General features: G+C 49.9%; 8 protein-coding genes across 8 annotated transcripts; 4 read left to right on the top strand and 4 right to left on the bottom strand.

Annotated features, from left to right (window-relative positions):
• Window positions 1-398: 398 nt before the first annotated feature.
• STEHIDRAFT_29521 (uncharacterized protein) lies at window positions 399-876 on the bottom strand (the record flags this gene model as incomplete). The annotated part of the gene is made up of 2 exons (XM_007305109.1): window positions 399-687; window positions 746-876. Coding segments are annotated over 2 exons (420 nt in total), but the record flags the coding sequence as incomplete, so codon positions are not given.
• Window positions 877-3449: 2573 nt separating this feature from the next.
• STEHIDRAFT_157930 (uncharacterized protein) lies at window positions 3450-4447 on the bottom strand (the record flags this gene model as incomplete). Its single annotated transcript, XM_007305324.1, has 4 exons — window positions 3450-3843; window positions 3908-3969; window positions 4026-4180; window positions 4282-4447. The coding sequence occupies 4 exons, from the start codon at window positions 4445-4447 to the stop codon at window positions 3450-3452; spliced, it is 777 nt and encodes a 258-aa protein (XP_007305386.1).
• A 710-nt stretch (window positions 4448-5157) lies between these two features.
• On the top strand, window positions 5158-6164 carry STEHIDRAFT_157929 (uncharacterized protein; the record flags this gene model as incomplete). Its single annotated transcript, XM_007305323.1, has 2 exons — window positions 5158-5408; window positions 5489-6164. The coding sequence occupies 2 exons, from the start codon at window positions 5158-5160 to the stop codon at window positions 6162-6164; spliced, it is 927 nt and encodes a 308-aa protein (XP_007305385.1).
• Window positions 6165-6833: 669 nt separating this feature from the next.
• STEHIDRAFT_147763 (uncharacterized protein) lies at window positions 6834-7944 on the bottom strand. The gene is made up of 3 exons (XM_007305322.1): window positions 7740-7944; window positions 6973-7643; window positions 6834-6902 (listed from the first exon to the last, which is right to left on the bottom strand). The coding sequence occupies exons 1-2, from the start codon at window positions 7934-7936 to the stop codon at window positions 7295-7297; spliced, it is 546 nt and encodes a 181-aa protein (XP_007305384.1). The 5' UTR covers window positions 7937-7944; the 3' UTR covers window positions 6834-6902; window positions 6973-7294.
• Window positions 7945-8195: 251 nt separating this feature from the next.
• STEHIDRAFT_140010 (uncharacterized protein) lies at window positions 8196-9375 on the top strand (the record flags this gene model as incomplete). Its single annotated transcript, XM_007305321.1, has 3 exons — window positions 8196-8491; window positions 8558-9233; window positions 9303-9375. The coding sequence occupies 3 exons, from the start codon at window positions 8196-8198 to the stop codon at window positions 9330-9332; spliced, it is 1002 nt and encodes a 333-aa protein (XP_007305383.1). The 3' UTR covers window positions 9333-9375.
• A 1628-nt stretch (window positions 9376-11003) lies between these two features.
• On the top strand, window positions 11004-12804 carry STEHIDRAFT_122270 (uncharacterized protein). Its single transcript, XM_007305320.1, has 4 exons — window positions 11004-11342; window positions 11404-12088; window positions 12174-12324; window positions 12385-12804. Exons 1-3 carry the CDS (start codon window positions 11053-11055, stop codon window positions 12189-12191), a joined length of 993 nt encoding a protein of 330 aa, XP_007305382.1. The 5' UTR covers window positions 11004-11052; the 3' UTR covers window positions 12192-12324; window positions 12385-12804.
• A 77-nt stretch (window positions 12805-12881) lies between these two features.
• Window positions 12882-15574, top strand: STEHIDRAFT_140008 (uncharacterized protein; the record flags this gene model as incomplete). Its single annotated transcript, XM_007305319.1, has 9 exons — window positions 12882-13026; window positions 13104-13434; window positions 13501-13630; window positions 13819-13924; window positions 14127-14301; window positions 14400-15060; window positions 15137-15189; window positions 15219-15258; window positions 15467-15574. The coding sequence occupies exons 2-9, from the start codon at window positions 13418-13420 to the stop codon at window positions 15572-15574; spliced, it is 1290 nt and encodes a 429-aa protein (XP_007305381.1). The 5' UTR covers window positions 12882-13026; window positions 13104-13417.
• Window positions 15575-16060: 486 nt separating this feature from the next.
• STEHIDRAFT_169262 (FAD/NAD-P-binding domain-containing protein) lies at window positions 16061-18432 on the bottom strand. Its single transcript, XM_007305318.1, has 10 exons — window positions 17935-18432; window positions 17812-17877; window positions 17595-17747; window positions 17471-17530; window positions 16784-17413; window positions 16705-16710; window positions 16505-16643; window positions 16308-16443; window positions 16185-16238; window positions 16061-16125 (listed from the first exon to the last, which is right to left on the bottom strand). The coding sequence occupies exons 1-10, from the start codon at window positions 18389-18391 to the stop codon at window positions 16081-16083; spliced, it is 1746 nt and encodes a 581-aa protein (XP_007305380.1). The 5' UTR covers window positions 18392-18432; the 3' UTR covers window positions 16061-16080.
• Window positions 18433-18573: the final 141 nt, after the last annotated feature.

The raw sequence follows: 18573 nt of genomic DNA, 5'->3' as shown, positions 1-18573 counted from the left end.
GGTTGATCAAATGGAAGGCATGAGGTTGTCTTTGAAACGCCTGTCCCACTCGCACAGTGTGGCGACCATCAATTTATTGACGATCTAAGCAATCATATCCAGACTCCAGTGGCCACATATTCCACTGTCCTCCATAGCTATGGTCGGGGGCAACTAACACACGAAGAGATATAGATGGAGTCCTACTAACATTGTTGCATCTGATTATGCTGAAATTAGGAAAGTCAGACATACGAAGGCAAGCGATTGTGGACTAGGAAAAAAATACCATTAGATGTACCACTCGGCGAATATCTCTCATCCTCGACCAACTCATGTCGAAATATTCTCTCTATAGCAAGCTCCAAATCCTTTGTGTTCCATTCACCAGAATTAAACAACACTTTCCGAATTTTAGTCTCCCGCAGTTTGACGATTTCGCGCCAGGCCTCCCATCCAATCTCTTGGGCCTCATCTCGAGATGGAAGGGCGTCTTGTTTGCAGATCTTAACGTATGCGTCAATTATCCAGCGGGAGCTGCGTAATTTTCTTCCGATAATCAGTCCATGGAAAGGTGACATCGGTAACTCGAGAATCTTCTTCATCGATGTACGTCGAATGTCGCCGAAGTCCCACATTCTGGCCAGCTGAGCACATTCGGCCAAGTCATCGACGGTGAATATGGCTGTCTGGCCCTTTGGAATCAACCTTCAAATACCCTCTGTGAGAAGAAACATGACGTGCATAAAAACAGTCCTTCACTTACTCTGGATAAAGCAGGCTTAGGAAAGTCCGGAAGGCGCGTGCGGTCACCTGAGGTGGCAATCGGATTGGATGATCGTCGCTAGTACCTTTGGGTGTTGAATGGTCCTTGCGGCAACGAGAAGAGTGTGGTGAAGAAAGAGGATGTGAAACCGTGCCGAGGAACTTTGAATAAAGTCGTTTCCGCCTAAAATGTAAGCAATATAATGTATCCTGTCAAGACGAAACATGGATCATGGTCCATCCGAGTCGGGAAGAGCTCACCAGGAAGATGATATGATCCTGACAGTAGAACAAGCTGTCTCGTAGCGATGGTGTGTTCGACAGTGCAATATCTGTTCTGTCCGAAAACACGGTTGGCGTGTAGCCTATCGAGAGCTGCGAACTTGATGCTTCGGTGGAAGGTCTGTCCTGTGTTAATAACCGAAAGTAAGCAGACCATCCGATGCACGCGGAAGCATAAATCGAACGCATACCGATGACCTTAGATGCTCGGATACATCGAAGGATTCTTTAGTCGACTCGTCTCGAACGGCGCGCTCGATGTCGACTGTCATCTCGGACTTCTGATCAGCAGTAAGCACCGACAAGAATTCTTCTCCTTCCTTTTGCCTGTCTGCGAACGACACCTTCTGGATCCACTTTTGACGCAAAGAACTGAGGTCCCAGTAAAGCCCAAGTCCAACTTCTGCGGCCAAAGTAGCAGGAGGGAGCTCCTTCGCGCAGATCATCGCACGATACCCATCTACGACCCACTTTTGCGTGGAGAAACGTCGCCCAGCGCGAACTTTCTCCCATGGAGTGATTAAAGTGGTCGAGGACTCGAACCAATCATTGCATTTTCTCGCAATGTCATGGCAATCCAAAATATTTGCGACGTGAAGCGCTGACTCCACATCTGATGCAGTCAAAACCGGTCGCATTGACAGCGGCTGTATTCTGAGAAATGGAGATTTAGGTTAGCGTGCTGAGCGGCCATCGCTGTGCAGAGGTAGACTGGAATGGTGGATGCTATACCTCGGATATAGCATGTTTAAGAATCCGCGAAATTCAAAGGGACTTATGTGATCTGGTAGCGGTACTACGTTCAATTGCATGATGCCAGAACGTGTGGAAACCGCGACCTCGATGGTGGCAAGGTCTGCCAATGTAGCCATCTTTTCGTCGCTGTAGCGGGGTAGCTTGAATAGGACGTCTCCGGCCTATGTTATGTATCATCAGTAATTAAAGTTCCGGACTCTAATCGCTAGCGATAAGACTGACCTTGAACAGTACTGTGCCACCATAGAAGTGTGCATCGCGACTGACTGAAGTCCATAAGATATCCGGCTTGTCATTCGCTGCGAATATCGAAATGTTGTAAGAATTGAGATTGAGTGAAGAATGAGGGTTAACGATGCGAGATTCTCCGTTACCAATTGAGATACCAGGCTCCGATGAAAGGCACATCTTATTCTTCCATTTGTCGAGATGTTGAGTGACTAAGGCAGCGACCTGATTGCCTTGAATGAAGGTCGTAGTCCGAGCTTCTTGTGCAGTTTGAGACTTTCTTTTGGGCCGTCGTTTCTTCCCATGCAAATCAGTAAATGCGTCTCCCCAAAATCTTTCCCGAATATCAACGAGGTCACCGTACAACTCCAATCCCAATGCATCTCTCTGAGATGGAAGGATAGGGTCCCACCGCTTGACCAACTCCGCGAATGCTTCTGTCAACAACTCCAAGACAGAGAGAGACCGTTCGTTGTACTGCGGTTGAGATTGTGAGAAAAGAGGGACGTCTAGGGGATGCAATTCGAACGGGAAGTCTCTCTTCAAGTTCCAAACATAGGAAAGTGTGAGGACGTTGATCCGCTCGCAATTAGATATTTGCCGCTCTGTGCTACTGGCGAATCTATTAGAAGGAAGAGGTCATGTTTGCAATTAAGAATATTTGACTTGTATGAGATCGTCAGAGAAAACTTACTCGGGACACCAAGCAATCAAAAACGCACGGAAAGCAGAAGCCGTGACAGAAGAGTGAAGCAATAAGGGGCTTTGTTCGCTGCCCTTATCGCCGTTTTCGAGCAGGTCGGTTAGGGTCTTTTTGTTGAGCAGATGTGTTGGGACATTGAAGAGAGTGTCCTCCGCCTGAAAGGTATATAATTAGAAACAACTGACTTCGATCAGGAGCAGCTCACCTGGACGCAAACCATCTCGTAGTAGTGTTGAGAATCGCGCACGACTGTCGGAGTATTGCTCATCGGAATTTCAACGGAATTCCGCATGGCACTACTGGTGCGGATGGAGGATCCTTATCATCGGGAATTTCAGGGCTATAATCGACGAGAGTAATACCGGACGACAGCGGAGAGCTCATTCTGTACGCAGTGATGGTCCGGTGAAAGTGAAAAGTTGTGGCGGCACTTGGGACCCATGCTGGATAATTTGAAACTCCGCGTAAAGTGCGGGTGTCTTACGCATGAGCCACTTCCCCGGTCACCTTGATCGTCGGCGGTAAGACACAACGTTCTAACTCTCGCAGTTTTCAAGCAACTCCAGCTAGCTCCAGCCTCGTTGTGGCTCCCTCTATGGTTGTAAAGATTGACAGGCCGCGAATGACAGAGGACTATCGCACAGGGAAATATGCATGGATCTTAGGATAACGGCTAGCGCTAGTGCTTGCGCCAGTGTGGCATAAAATCCTCGGTTACTTCGCCACCGCCACACTGTCAGTCCTTCGCCCGAGTGCTGTCACCTATTAGAGTGCCGCTATCGGTGCTCGAACTGGCGTGGAGGTTTGCTTCCTCCACGCCCTTCGCCAACCCAATGATCGTCCCTTCCACGGCACCCTCCACAATTCCTTCTACTTCCTCAGCCCTCCGTCCCTCCATCTCCGACTTCATCTTCACCGCCGTCTCTCTCACCTCTTCCGCCGCGCTCTCGACCCTCTGCGCGACAGCACTGGCCGCCTGTTCCGCGACTGCTTTGGCTCGCTCTTCGACCAACTTCATGGCGGCCTCTGTGCGTCTCTGGATGGAGGCTTGGATCCAAGCGCCGATGATGCCTCCGGACATGCTGCCGAAGAGAGCGAGACACGCGTTTATGGCAGCGGAGATGATTGCTCTACAAAGGGATTCAGTATATTATGACGGATGCTAAGAGGTTAGGCTATAGGCTGCGAACGTACCCGATATTGACCATCGTAGATGTCGGAGGTTGCACATGGACATAATCTTGAGGCGCCTCCGTCTACAATGTTCGCTATGAGTCTTCTGTTCCACGATCGAAATGCGCAATGTACTCACGAAAAATACCCGTTGAAACTGACTCTTCATGTCGTCTATTGCCGTTGCCTCATAGGTAGATATTCTCCCTGAATTGATCATGTCCCCACGGAGCTCTTCGATAATTCTCGAAATCTCATCTAAACGTGCGAGTAAGACGGTCTCCATATAATTCTCTGTGGCATAAATGTCAGTTCCGTCGCTGGTGCATGTTAGGCAGCATCGTGGGGCAGAGATACAAAGAATAGCGTGATCGTGTACATCTCAGTAAACGTACCCATGCTTTCAGATTCATTTTCGAGCCTGGTTTCGGTATCAGGGACATTGACGGGGCCTGCTACGTTCTTTCGCAGGACAGAATCAATATGATACCCTACAGGGTTCCCAGCGTCATGCATCGAGGTGACGGGAGCGGATGTTACGAGTGAGCCGAGGACGAGCATTGCAGGCAGGTGCTTCGATGAGATTCTCGAAATGGCAAGCCAGAACATCCTTGTAAATCAAGTGCAGTGATTCTGGGCACAATAAGAAGGGAAAAGGTGGAGGACAATGGGCAAAGCTTCAGGGAGTAAAGAGAGAAGACTGAATCTGGAGTGGGCGGCGGGTCAGCTTGGCTGACAAGAGGTCGTTGATATAATCATTCTGCCAGGCGAGTAGCAGATCGAGCGCCATATCATGCCTCAGGCCAGACATTCAAGACTTCGATGAATGTATCAATCCAACATTTATATTATGTGATCCTATTGGGCGTTCGTCCGTCGCCGAGATCAGGCTGAGCACTAGGTGACGGCCGAGCGCCGAGATTGGTCCAGGATGTGAGTGATGCTCTAAGGTGAGTGCTGAGACTGAAGCTCTAGAAATCATGGGGCCGGATGGAGCGACGACATGTGTAATTGCGAACTTTGGTCTGTGCAGATGGTGGAGGACGAGAACAGTGCATGTTGAGGACAAAAACAACTCGGCGAGAAAAAAGGCGTGATAAGCGCGGAGTTTCAAAAGATCTGGAGGACTTCGGCATCGGGCGCTTGCGTCCAACGCGCTTATCGCGTCCGCCCCTTCATCGACATCTTTCACGCTTGTCCAACGCTCGTCTGTATTCAAATCGTTTGAGTCTTTTGTATTGGTCTTCTCCCTTGTCCATATAGTGGGTGATATGTCTCAGATTGCTTTTGATTCCGACAAACGATATGCGACTATCGATGACCCAGATGCCGATGCTATCCTTCGCTCATCTGACTCGGTCAACTTTCACGTCAGGAAGTCAGTCTTGTCTGAAGTATCCACATTCTTCAAGGACATGTTTTCGCTGCCCCAGAACGAACCCATTGATGATTTTCAGTCGTCCGTTGGGCTCGATATAGTTCCCGTTGCTGAGGATAAGGATGAGCTATATCTCTTCATCCGGTGAGTTCAAGTCAACACTGGCACCACCGAGTACCAGTACCTGTTCGCTCACTCCTTCCACTTTGATTCTCCAAAACTAGTCTATGCTATCCAAACCAAGATCACTCACTCTCTGATTTGTCCGAAGTCAAACGTGCTCTGAAAATCTTACGAAAGTACGACGTTCAGCGCATCCCCGACTCTGTCGGGCTAGCCCTCATGTTGGCCGTCAACGAACATCCTACCACGGTCTGCGCGATAGCTTGCGGCTACAACTTCCTTGCCGTCGCCAATGCCGCCGCTAAAGCATCACTCAAATCTCCCCTCTTCTCCGATGCCTCTCAGAGTGACGAAGACCTCGATCTCATGACGGCCTCTCAGTACGATAAATTCCTCCGGTACCACAAGAATGTTGCGACAAGAGCTAGCACAGCTGCGTCCTCCTTCCAGTGGATGGAACAAGATGACCCAATTCCCACTGCGTTCCGTCCCTGCAAATGTCCCAACACACAAATTGTTTTACCGGCTGCTTGGGCATCTCCGGTGGCGAACTGGGTCATCCAGTGGCGGAAGGAGATGGCGGATGCTTTGGCTACCACACCAGACTTCAACACGATATCTCGCCGAGGAATTGCTACCATGCGCGCTACGACGACGGCTATCTCTTCTGGTTGTCCGAGTTGTCGGACGGAGCTAGAGAAACTTCCTGCCTTCACCGAGTTGATTGCCAACAGAGTGGATGCGGTCACAGCCCAGGTCAGGTTTTTCGTCATTTAATTCATATCTGTGTAACAAGAGCTCATGAATGCGATATTCACAGGTTCTTCTTCCCTTCTAAGGGAACAATTTTTCGTCCCCAATCTGTACTCGCAACCGTGAGTATTTGTTCCACATCATGCTGGCTCGATTCCTTCTTATCGAGCTACACCCAGGCCCTTCTTACCTTGTTGTCCCTACTCGCGTCTCGCTTGAGTGAGCACCGTCCTCACACTCTCCTCACCGCAGAGGCTGATTCATCTATCGTCTCCCATCGATGCACGCAGTTTCCTGTGTCTACGGTTTGTTGAGCGAGCGCTCAGTATGCCTCGTCATCGAGATTTTCTTTCCAAGGCCATAGATATTGTCGCTGGGAAGGTTGCTATAACATCGAAATATTTAGGAAGCTCGTCCCGGGATGTCTGTGATGTTTGCCTGACGAGTCATGACTCATCAAATTTGAAACACACTAGGTTCGAATGTCATATGTATGCGACAATGTGCGCGGCGCGCAGACGAAAGCTTCACAGACGGTACCTTCATAGAGCGAACAGAAGCACTAAAAGACATGAATTCCCGAGAGGATAAGGAGAGCACATCCAATGCATATTTTTCTGGTTTTGAGCCAGAAAATCAGCCCATAGAGTGGCGAAGACACGGAAGCAATCGCTCACACTAAAGAAAATCCCCCTCTTTGACCGTCAACATTGACCCTTTAAGTGTTCATGTTTTATCTTCCACGTCCAACGGCAACTTTATCTGCATGGACGGATATTAATTGTTGAGTGAGCTGCTACATATAGCAAGAACTGTCAGAGAGGAGATATACCTTGTCGAGTGCTTCCTTAACGTCGTCTCTCATCCACGACGCCACCTCTCCTAAGCCCTTCACTTCCCGAATGCAATAGTTGCACTTCGAGTTATGAACAAAAGAAACGACCCGAATTCCGGTATGTCCACCATTCAATATAGTCTCCCAACATCCCGGCTTCTCCATTAACACCGTACATCATACTTCCTTGAATGCCTCAATCCAAGGTGCGCAGTAGCCCCGGTCCTCCAGGTGGACTATGCCACTACAATCGCAAACAGTGGCGCTCTGGCGAAATCCTGCAGTGGCGGGAGGAGCGAGATGGAGCGTCCAAGTATCTCTACGAGGAAAATTGCGTACGGCGCGGACTGCTGTTGCGCCAGCCAGAATGCGGTATTTGACCAAACGCTCGTACTGTTCGACTGTCATGAGTCGAGAAATCTTCGTCTAGACCGTACAGTCTCGAGCATGGAAGTTTGAGTAATGTTTTGGCCGCGAAATTGGCTATTCCATGAAGGTTATAGCGACATGCAATAGCATACACATCGAGGGGGTTCTCGTCGAGTTCGGCGGTCAAAGCCTGGGAGACCTCGGCGGGTGTCCGCTCGACCATATATTTGTCGAGTACCTGAAGAATACGTTGAATGTCGTTCATTGACATCGGTGGTAACGGAAGTCTATAACATAGTCTGATATGGAAAAGGATGTGAGCAGTGCTTCCACGGTCAGACTCAGACGCCACACAATATTTTCAGGGCGCAACTAGGTCTGACGACGAAACGCACCGAATAAATATGTCTATCACAGGACCCTCTTCAGGGACATCAACAACAGAAAGCCTTTTGGATACCGATCTCAATGTAAGAGGCTGAGGCATGGGCAACATATCACCGAAAACAGACGAGAAGACGGAGAGCACGGTTTTATGGACGCGAAAGTCGACGGCATCCGCTGACCGGACGATAATGTCTGCATCAGGCATGTCAATCGCAGAGTCCGAGCTCGAGGGTGCAGAGATAGATCGTGGCATTTCGTAGTATCTCCAAGGTCAACAAAGTAGAAAGGGGCTCGGCAACGGTAACACTTTAGCAGGGGATTGAAAGCCTCCGAAGATGGATGAGCGGAGCTACGATTCTTTTGAGTTACCGCCCGCTAGATTCCGGTACTACGTCAAATTATGAGTACTGTAGTCTCGCGCTTTGTCCACCACCATCTAACCTCCGTACAGTCTTTTTGACTTCATGCCCTCATCAAAAGCACCTAAATCACAGGCAGAAGATGCTGTATCTCCAGAGAAAGTCTTTCCTCGCGATCCTGATGCAGATGTGATTATACGCTCGTCGGATTCCGTCGACTTCCGAGTTCGCAAGACGGTCTTAGCAGAAGTCTCGGCATTTTTCAAGCAGATGTTCTCACTGCCGCAAGAAGATTGCCGAGACACCTTTGTTTTGTCCTCCTCAAATGACAGTACCGGAGGTGCAGAACTCCCTGTGATTCCCGTGGCAGAGGACGAGGGCGAACTCTCTCTTTTTCTCAGGTGAGCCTCCACCCACGGTTGATGGTTATCCGTTCCAAAGTGTTCTTACAGCTTCAATTTAACTAGACTGTGTTACCCAAATGCGAATCATTCGCTCGCGGGAGTCTCAGAAATCATGCTTGCACTGAGGGTTCTACGAAAATACGACGTTCAACGTGTTCCTGATGCTATCGGCCTAGCACTCATGTTGGTTGCCCAGGAAGATCCCATTAGGGTATATGCCATAGCATGCGGCTACAACTTCCCCGCCATCGCCAACGCCGCCGCCAAAGTGACCCTTAGACGTCCCATCCTCGCTGGCGCCTCTTTCGTCTCTCCCGAGGTTCTCAACCTTATGACGGCCTCGCACTTCAATAAACTTGTTCAGTACCATGTATCTGCCAGCAGTGCTGCCTCAAATGTCGCAACATCATGGAAGTGGTTCGATGATCCGGAGGACGTTCATCTTCCTGTCCGTCCATCCAAAACCTGTACCTGTCCCTGCATCGAAGTCGACGCTTCCGAATGGATTGACGATGTGAAGAAGTGGATGATAGAGTATCAGAAGGAGATTTCCAATGCATTGAAGGGAACACCGAACTGGGATGCGGCCACTCGGGATGGAAAAGCCTTGGCGCATGCTGCTGGTGCTGCAGGGCGCTCTGGGTGTCTGCATCAAGACTGCAGCGCGGAGGCCGAGGTGAGGAACCTCTTGCGATTTCACTCGCAGCTTGGGGACGAGGTGGTTTCGATCATTTCCGATGTAGGATTTCTTTTACCATCATCTGTGCTACAAATCCTTCTGACTTGTCATCCACCTTCTATCCGTCAGCTCCCATTGCCATTCCCGGAGTATCCGTAGGAGTCGGACATTCGAGTCATGTAGCATGCTCTACATTAGATGTGTAGGTATGTAGGTGAAGAGCGCGTATCGTGGGAGGAGGAAATCTATCCACACATCTTGGATTTCTCCGTCGTTCAGAGGATGCAATCGCCCTTGCTAACACTCTTCAAGGGAATCGCGAGTGCTTGGTGGCGTCGAAGTAAGCCGAAGAATAAACATCATGCGCTCATTCAAGTTATGAGTGGCACGGCGCATCAGTGTTCTTCGTGATCATGACATTTTCCCAAGGAAGTGTACTATTTGTACTGGTTGAATGAGACCCATCGAAACTGAAAACCTGTTGTAAACGTCCATACTTAGTTCATTGGAGACAGGACGATCTACAAACGCTGCGTGTCAGGAAGCATTCGATGGACAGAACGATCTAAAGACTCACCTCGCACCCACTCGTCCCTTATACGGTCTGCACCTCATCCGCACCCATACCTCCCTTCCCTCCCCTGACAGCATATCCGTACCCTGAAGAACTGGCGCTCTTCGTCTCACCATTCTGGATCCGAGGCCCCGTCGCACTACTCCTGGTTACCTAGATAGATCTTTGTCGTCGCCTGACGTCCCACCAAACGACCAAAATAAAAAGCGTTAGGATCGCGAGGCAACCTGAATATCGTGTGGATCAGCACCATAGGGTTATTGGTAGGTGGTATTGTGGCTTTCAGACGGCCGACGGCGCTATCGACATGCACGACAGCGTGAAGAGGGGTGGATGAGGACAAGAAAAGAGGAGCTTCGGGCTCACCTACTGCAACTCCTGCGATTGCACCACTTGAGAGATTGCCGGGACCACCACCTCCTGTACTCCCGTGTGTGAAGGCTAAGGCGAGACGTAGATGGGAGAGTCCAAGAAAGATAGAAACGAGAACGACATCGATTGAGTGCATGACGAGGTTTTTCCAAGTAACGGAAGAGGCGAAAGAGGAGGGGAGAAGCTAGTGAGGAAAAGGATGGATTGCCTCGACTGGCTGGAAGTTATACAACTTGACCGTTATTCCGATGCTATTGCCGTATCACTTAGACGCTATGGGAGACAGGTATTAGACCACAGCATCTCCGTGATACGTCCTCTGAATCTGCCATGATGTCAACTGTTTTTAAATTATAAGCTACTTGAAAGGCACTGAAACTGACCTCAAGTAGAAGATATCCCGTGATGTAGGGAACCGTGTATGCATCTATGTGGGTAAGACGGGGAAAGACCCATCAGCGAAGCTGACAGCCCCTTGAGCCCCTTGGCGAGCCTTGCAAGCGCTAGCAAGCTCCTCCAAGCTTTGGCTAGCTCTCCAAGAGACCATCAGCTTCGCTGATGTCCGGGCTTCAAGCTTCAAGTTGGTAGTGCCAGTTTCTGTTCAGACCGTCTGTAAGTGTTTGGTAAGTGTGGGCCAACTTCCAGTGTCGTTGAGCCGCAAGCTTTTGGATCATTTTTGGTTAGATATCTAGAGGAAAAGTTGGAAGTCAGCATCAGAGGAGAGCATCCCGTACCGCAGCAGTCAAATGTCGGTCGAACAATGGTTGAACGTTGGTTGAATGACGAACGAGGAAATCAAAGAAAGATTCTTGAGGAAGGCGTGGCGTCCTGTCGCGTCGAGGTTACTGTGGCGCTGGGGCGCTCTTCGTCTCAGCCACTACCAGCCACTACCTAGCTAAACCAAGTCATATCTCTGGCAGACTACTTCCTGCCATGGCCACCCCTACTGAAGCTATCTACATTAACCTTCACCCATTTGTGAATGACCCAGCTGCCGACGTCATCATCCGGTCCAGTAGCAATTCTGTCGACTTTCGAGTCAGGAAGGCCGTACTCTCAGAAGCGTCTGATTTCTTCAAGCAGATGTTTACTCTGCCTCAAGCCAATGCTATTGAGAACGATCATTTGCATGTTGACGGTTCATTCTCGGACGAAGGTTTTGTCGATGGGCTTGCTGTCATACCCGTCACGGAGGACGAGGAAACGACGAGTATGTTCTTGAGGTGCGTGTTCTCCCCTCTATCAGAATGGATATCGTAATGGTATATTTCCATCCACTTGTAGGTTGTGCTATCCACGCGCAGACCATACAATATCCTCTCTGCAAGAGGTGAAGACAGCATTGAAGACCCTCCAAAAATACGACGTCCAATACATCCCTGACTCCATCATCCTCCTCCTATCAAACGAAGCCGAACATCATCCTACCACCGTATACGCCATCGCATGCGGCTATAATCTTTCATCCATCGCTAACAAGGCTGCTCGAGCCTCGCTGAAGAAACCACTGCTGCACGATACCATCTCCCGCGAAGATTTTGATCTCATGTCAGCCTACCAATATGACCTCCTACTCCGCTATCACACCCGCTGTAGCGATGTCGCCTCACAAACGGCGGCGTCCTTCGACTGGATGAAATACATTTATAAATTCCCCTTGCCGGAACACAGGGAACGTAGAGGATGTACGTGTCCAACGACACCCATCCGAAGCCCTAGCTCCGGCGCCATGGCCGGGAGTAATTGGGGGATGCCGGTCTTGAACTGGGTTATTGAGTTCATGAAGGAGTGTGCGGAGGAGTTGAAGGTTACGCCGTGTTGGGAGGTGCTGATGAAGAGAGGAACGACGATTATGCATGGGTCGGTGGCGGCGGTGGCGGGTGGGTGTGTACCGTGTAGAGAGGAGGTCGAGAAGTTGCCGTTGTTTGCGGAACGGATTGGGAAACAGGTCGAGTTTGTGATTGCGGAGGTACGTTCACGCCGGGGTTTGCTTTCTTTTTGTCGGTCTGGCTCTTCTCGTTTATAAATCACTTATTTCCGCATTTTTCTCAAAGGTCGATCCTCCGTTCTGATGCGCCCGGCCCACGCTACTCAGATTTGAGTCCTCCCATCAACATCCCGATACTGTATCCCTTGAACTCGTTTGTTGTGTCTGTTTGGCTCTTTATACCTTGTGTTCGGTACGACCATTCCTGCTCTGCTTTGGTGAGCTCACTCTACCTGATACGTTTCTCCCCCTCGTCAACACTGATCGTGACACAAAAGCTATTATCCTGTAGCCAAATAAATTGTATTCAACGCCGTTCGAGGCCTCTTATGGCGTTCGATCTATCGAATACCTGGACGCTACACAGCTGGGTCAGCACTAGTGACTACTCCTTGCTGTGGCTATGGCGTGAATAACCTACACAGTTGATGGTATATAATCTCACACACACAGCAATATTCCCCATGGACCAGCAACAGCAGTGCCTCTGGTAAAGCAACGCAAGTCGCACGCAAGCATTCTCAATGTCTCATCAGCGCGTGCAGTGGGTGGCGTCAAATCGGGTGGCGCTCATCGGTGACGTCATATCCTTTTACGCCGCATCAGCTCCTGCACAGTGACTCGTTTTCCCGCCAAGTCAACTTGTTTCTCACCTCGTTCGACTTGCTGTACACTATATAAGACGGTACCACCTCTCCATGGCCCCACGCATCTTTCCATTCAACTTTCCTTTATACCGTCGACAGGTATTGAACCGAACCAGATATCGAACAATATGTCATCCACGAAAATCATCACCCACCCGCTCGTCCTCGCGTCCCTCATTTTCAACACAATACACATCGTCGCGGCTCAGAGCACGAGCACCAGGAGACGTGGAAGTCGTCTCGCACGTGGAGCTATTGCGGGTATAGTCGTCGGTACGTCCAAAGCTATTCTTCGCTGCGAGCATTCTCAAGGACTGACTGACCTATCATCATGATTTATTCAATAACAGCAATCGTCGTAGCACTCCTACTCCTACTCCTCTGCTGCTGTCTCTTCACCCGCCGCCGTAGAGGTCTCAATGCAGGCGGACCAGGAGCAGGTCCAGTCGGCAGTGCTCCCGCGATGGCGGGAGGTCCCGGCGTTGCGGGAAGCGCAGGGCCCGGATATTATGGAAAGACTGAGGGAGTGGGTGCTGCGCCTGCTGGTGGATATGCGCAGAGGCCAGGGATCTTGGGGAGGTTGTTTGGTGGTGGAGGTGCTGGGAGAGGTGCTGGGACGACGGGGACGGGGACGACTACAGGAGGAGGGTATGCTGTTTGAGCGATGGAATCGTTCCCATGGTACGTTTGTGGGTTTCTTGTGTGGTTATAAGTCATGACGAGAATTACTGATTGATTTTTCTAAAGCCCACACGACCTTTTTGTCTTTATCGGTTCATTCTGGACATTCATCCATGATTCCATTCACGCCTTCACTTCTGCCCTGAGCCGTTTCTTCGCATACGATATCCAAGTGCATCCCTCTTTTCTGTATCTTGTACGTTGAATCAGCTAGTCACGTTGACTTGTATCGCATCAGCCTTCTTGCTTATTGACTCTTCGTCTTGTCTGTATCTCACATTTATTCACGATACCTTGTAGCGTCGCTTGTAGTCATTAATATACCGGTTTATGCCATGTAATTCAGCATGCGTATAAGCTTAAGTAATTTCACGGAGCCACCAGTGCAATCCTTCAAGTTACGCTGTGTCCGTGAGGCTTCGTGATGCCTACGCAGTGAAGTGGCGCGCCACATACATGGACCCAGAGCGGAGTTGGAATTCTAGCCACAGTAAACGGAACGAAATCACGTCGCGTCGTGTCGACTCTTGGTTTCCTTAGGCTTCCACCACCATCTGTTCTACATCGTGGTCCAAGCTGGTGACTCTCTATGTCCCGTTCAACTCTGTCAAGTAGCTCCCTAAGGCGATCAACGACCGATGCCAGACTCGATGATCCTCTAGCTGACGTGATCCTTCGTTCTTGCGACTCAGTCGATTTCCGTGTCCGAAAGTCCATTCTCTCCGAAGTCTCTGGATTCTTTAAGGATATGTTCTCTCTGTTGCAGCCCGAATGCATATCTTCCTCCACCTCTGGCAACGATAACGTGGATGGACTCTCCGTGGTCCCAGTCGCAGAAGACAAGAAGTCTCTATATCTCTTCCTGAGGTTCGTGCTGACATTTCTCGGCAATGGAGGTTATCGGCAGAAGTGACTGATCGAACTTACGCGTCTATGGACTTGTTACATTAAACTATTAATGATAGGCTTTGTCACCCAAACGAAGACCATTCCCTCTCCGATCTTGCCGAAGTCCGCCTCGCGCTCAAAATTCTTCGTAAATACGACGTGCGACGTACCCCGGACTCGGTCTCCCTCACGCTGATGTTCAACCTCGAAAAATACCCTCTCAAAGTCTGTGCGATAGCCTGTGCCTACGATCTGGCCGCCATTGCCAACGCAGCAACGAAAGCCTCTCTGAAGTTCCCCATCCTAGCCGACAGTATTCCCCGTGGTGACCTCAAACTAATGACCGCATCCCAACACAATGCCATACTGCGGTATCATACTCGAGCAGGAACTGCCGCTTCCAACATCGTGACCTCCTTCCAGTGGTTCGAATCTCCCGAAGAAATCGGACTGCCTTGCTATGCCAATGAACGCGACTGTAAATGCCGTACCACATGGATTGAGACGGGCCTGTGGAGCAGTCCTGTTCTGAACTGGGCCATTCGCTATCAGAAGGACTTGGCGAGGGCATTGATGGTCACGCCGGATTGGGGTACGGTGGTTAGGGATGGGAGTGCATTGACGAATGTGATGGTTAGTGTGGCGGACTCGGGGTGTGTGCACTGTAGGGGTTTATTGGAGGATATGCCGACTTTTACGGAGGCGTTGGCGAAGGAAGTGGACAAGGCTATTGCGGCGGTGTGTATGACTTGACTGCTCTGATCCTGATTATACTGAAGGGTTACTGACCGTGCTGCTTATTCCCATGCTACAGGTTCCACTTCCCTTTGCGGCGGTTGTGACACATGGACGGGGGAATGACGATAGGTATATAGAAGTAAAGCCGTGTGATTTAGAGTTCGAGTCTTCTGGTCCACATCGTTTGACGATGATATAGTGAGCATTTGAGGCAGGGTGTACGGAGAGAATCAACATAGAACTAGCAATCATTGCACAATATTCTTTCATGATGCTTCAAGAGATTTATGGAACGTGTCGCGAATTCGTATTGGATTGGCGTTGACAGTGCGAGCCCCAAGCCTCATTGGTTCATGTACCCAAGCTCGATAGCCTTGATCTGAAGAGCCTGTCATGATCGCGTTAGGTCAGTCTCCTGATTGTCGAGAACGCTAGCAAAACGGACCAACGACTTCGAGAAGGATCAAGATTGAATCAAGAGCTGGAAAAATCACCAGCTCCGTACTACGACTAATGTATATAGCAAGTCATTATTCAAGTCACGACTGTAGCCACAGTAAGAGGCTCCTAAGTCGAGTTGACCAGATGGTCGAGAGCATCCATTCAACTATTCAAGGTGGACTTCGGCTGCTAAACAAGGAGTTACAGTGTAAAAATAAAGCACCCAGCTTCTCAAAAACCAACAAAAACTGGCCGCTCCTACTATCTTTTGCGGTGCCAACTTCAGCCCCTTCTCCGTCAACTTCCTCAACAGCACACTCGACAACAATCTTATCAGTCTCTATGGAGAAGTGGCGCAAAATACCCCAGGGTTGATGGTTAGGAGTTCAGCATCCGATCTGCAGACATGATATTCGAGCGCTTCAAGAAGTCAGCCTAAAGCGTCCGTCTGTAAGCTCTAGGCGCAGGTTGACGAGAGCACCTGTGACTGGTCTGACAATGCGACAACACTCAATAAGATACGACATATATTGGAAGACCGCGCCTGTCGCGCAATAAAGTGACGACAACGCATAGAGATTACTGAGTCATATAACCGAGTTGAATTGCTTTGATTTCGAGACCCTAACGATAGGTGCGAGCGTGAGCAGGAAACGTGCATACCGTGACTGTGGGCAACGCACCAGCTGTTTCGAGAAAAATCTCGAGTTGCAAAAGTCTCCTGCACCGTACCAGAGCTAAATAGTGCAATTATCGTTATTTCCTTTGACGAGTGAGACGTCCCGAAAAGACTAAACACTACTCACACCAGGTTGACCAGAGGGGCGATAACATCCGTTGATCTCTTGTTCTTCATCGAAGCCCCAAATACTAGGTGTCTTTGCGATTACGTTCTCGCCAAAGACGGGCTTCAGCGATTCTAAGACGCTATGGTAGCCGGTCCTGTAGGCCCCGATGTTGGCTAAGGGAGCAGTAGATGCATCGGACGGAGAAAACCACGCACGCGTAGATGATAACATCAACTTTGTGTTCCGACTTGTCGGTGAATATGACAGACGAGGGCGTCAAGGTCGAAATTTCGACACCCTGTTTGATGATCACCTTCCCTTTGTGTATCAGGTCCGCGACGCCGACATCTAACCCTAAAAACCCGCATATCCTGTGTCATAACCATGCTTGACATACATCGAACGAGAAACTCACAATACCCTATCCTCACATTTCCCCGGGTGTGTAAGCTATCGTTGTAGTGTCCATAAACAGACGAAACTACGCGACGCACCTCCAAATCGTTCGAAAACAAGCAAGAACTGACCACTTCCGTCTGTCCCTGAGTTCAGCTTCAAACCTTTCGCCGCCAGCCTTTCCAGCATCTCACTCTCCTCGTCGCGCTCAGGAATCTTGTTAGCCTCGATGGCAAAGTTCCTCAACATACCCCACGGCTGACTCCAAAACTTGAAGTCGCTGACTTCGACCGGGACATCCTGAGGCCAGTTCCTAAGCAACATATTCGCCGTCTTCTCCTGTGATACCACGGATGTCGAACTCCGTTGAACCATCATGACACTCTTCGCACCATGGAACACGAGGTCTTGACATATGTCCGCCGAAGTGTTGCCAGCACCGACGACAATGACACGCTTTCCCGTATAGGGAATGCCGCCTTGATACTGTGTGGCGTGAAGCTGTATACCTCCGAATTCGGTGGCCTTGGGAACGGAAGGGATGCGCGGTGCTCCAAGAGTTCCACACGCCATGATGATATGGGCAGGCTTGAGGAGAACGGGTGTGTCGTTTCGAGAGACGATGCATGTCCAGCGTCCGGTACTAGGATCGTAGCTCGGGACAGGCTGTAATGTGGAGTTTGTCCAGACGACAAGGTCTTGAGATATGGCATATTGTTCAAGCCAGTCTGCCTAGAGTGTTGGCGAAAAGTAAGCGATGAAAACTGGTAAGGATAAAAATTTACACCCAATCTTGTTGCGAGGGCTAAAAGTGGGCCAATTGGACGGAAAGGGTTGATAATTCACTGCATGAGCGTTTACAAGCCGGTTAGTTTCGGATAGCGTGGAGGAGAGATAACAGAGACGCACTTGAGTGGTGTGGCCTGGGTGTGTGAAGAACCAAAGTCGGATAGCGATTGCGCCACACATCTCCGATACGAGGATTTTTGTCAATGAGCAGTGTCGATATTCCCATTTGCTTCAACCGAGCACCGATATTGAGACCAGTCTGACCCGCTCCGACTGAAATATGAGCCTGAGTGATGTGCTTGGGCATTTATGGTCGTGAAGACACGGAGATACGGACCTATGACAACATGAGGTTCGCTCTCGATTCTGCGCCACCTTTCGTCTTTGACCAAATCCCAGGCAACTTTGGTAAAAGTCAGTCATGAGAACATACGAGTAATCGTAATCGCTAGGTACGCACGAGTATGTCCTCCGTATGAACCCGACTCTTGTCCTATCTCCGGATAGCCTTTGAACTCGTCTATCATAGTGAAGACTGATAGCGCTTTCCACTGCTTCTGCTTGTCCTCAACTAACCTCGCATACCCATTACCGGTAGCTATTGAGGTCTCAAAGGTAAACCCAGTTGAGACACCAAAGACTCCAGGTCCAATCTGGCCATATGTAGGGCTGAAGTATTGACGTTCGTCCAGTTGGACATTGGTTATGCTCGCATGCGCAAAGGTTGAACGAAGGAAAGAGGAGATATCATCGTGACCATGAAGAGTGCGATTATTCCAGGTGAAGACGAGGATATCTCTGAGGTAACCGTCTGGCACGAAAGTGGAGACAAGACTTTCCACATCGCCAGCCTCTACAGCCTTCCCGAAGCTAGTGATCCAAGACGAGGCAATGGCAGAAGCGTCGAGACTAGTCATGGCGGGCTGTGCACCAAGTGGTCGCGGCCAGGAAGGTAGGGATGGACAGTACGAGGGAAAGCGAGTGCGTCAGTAAGAATCGAGCCAGAGCGACATAGCGCAATTCTTCTCAGGCACAGGTCACATGGGGAAGCTTCCTAAAGCTCCCTTGTGTGGGCAGAGTCATCCATAGCCAGTCATGG

Source organism: Stereum hirsutum (assembly GCF_000264905.1).
Source record: "Stereum hirsutum FP-91666 SS1 unplaced genomic scaffold STEHIscaffold_9, whole genome shotgun sequence".
Lineage (NCBI taxonomy): Eukaryota > Fungi > Basidiomycota > Agaricomycetes > Russulales > Stereaceae > Stereum > Stereum hirsutum.
The sequence above is the reverse complement of the archived record's forward strand: the minus strand, read 5'-3'. Positions and strand labels throughout refer to the sequence as shown.

Coding starts and splice junctions, on each gene's coding strand:
- STEHIDRAFT_147763 (XM_007305322.1), bottom strand. CDS start 7,936: ATGCCTGATGCAGACATTATCGTCCGGTCAGCGGATGCCGTCGACTTT. Junction 7,644..7,739: donor GTGATAGACATATTTATTCG/GTGCGTTTCGTC, acceptor TTTCCATATCAG/ACTATGTTATAGACTTCCGT.
- STEHIDRAFT_122270 (XM_007305320.1), top strand. CDS start 11,053: ATGGCCACCCCTACTGAAGCTATCTACATTAACCTTCACCCATTTGTG. Junction 11,343..11,403: donor ACGACGAGTATGTTCTTGAG/GTGCGTGTTCTC, acceptor ATCCACTTGTAG/GTTGTGCTATCCACGCGCAG.
- STEHIDRAFT_169262 (XM_007305318.1), bottom strand. CDS start 18,391: ATGACTAGTCTCGACGCTTCTGCCATTGCCTCGTCTTGGATCACTAGC. Junction 16,239..16,307: donor GCCCCTCTGGTCAACCTGGT/GTGAGTAGTGTT, acceptor TGCACTATTTAG/CTCTGGTACGGTGCAGGAGA. Junction 16,126..16,184: donor GATTTTTCTCGAAACAGCTG/GTGCGTTGCCCA, acceptor ACCTATCGTTAG/GGTCTCGAAATCAAAGCAAT.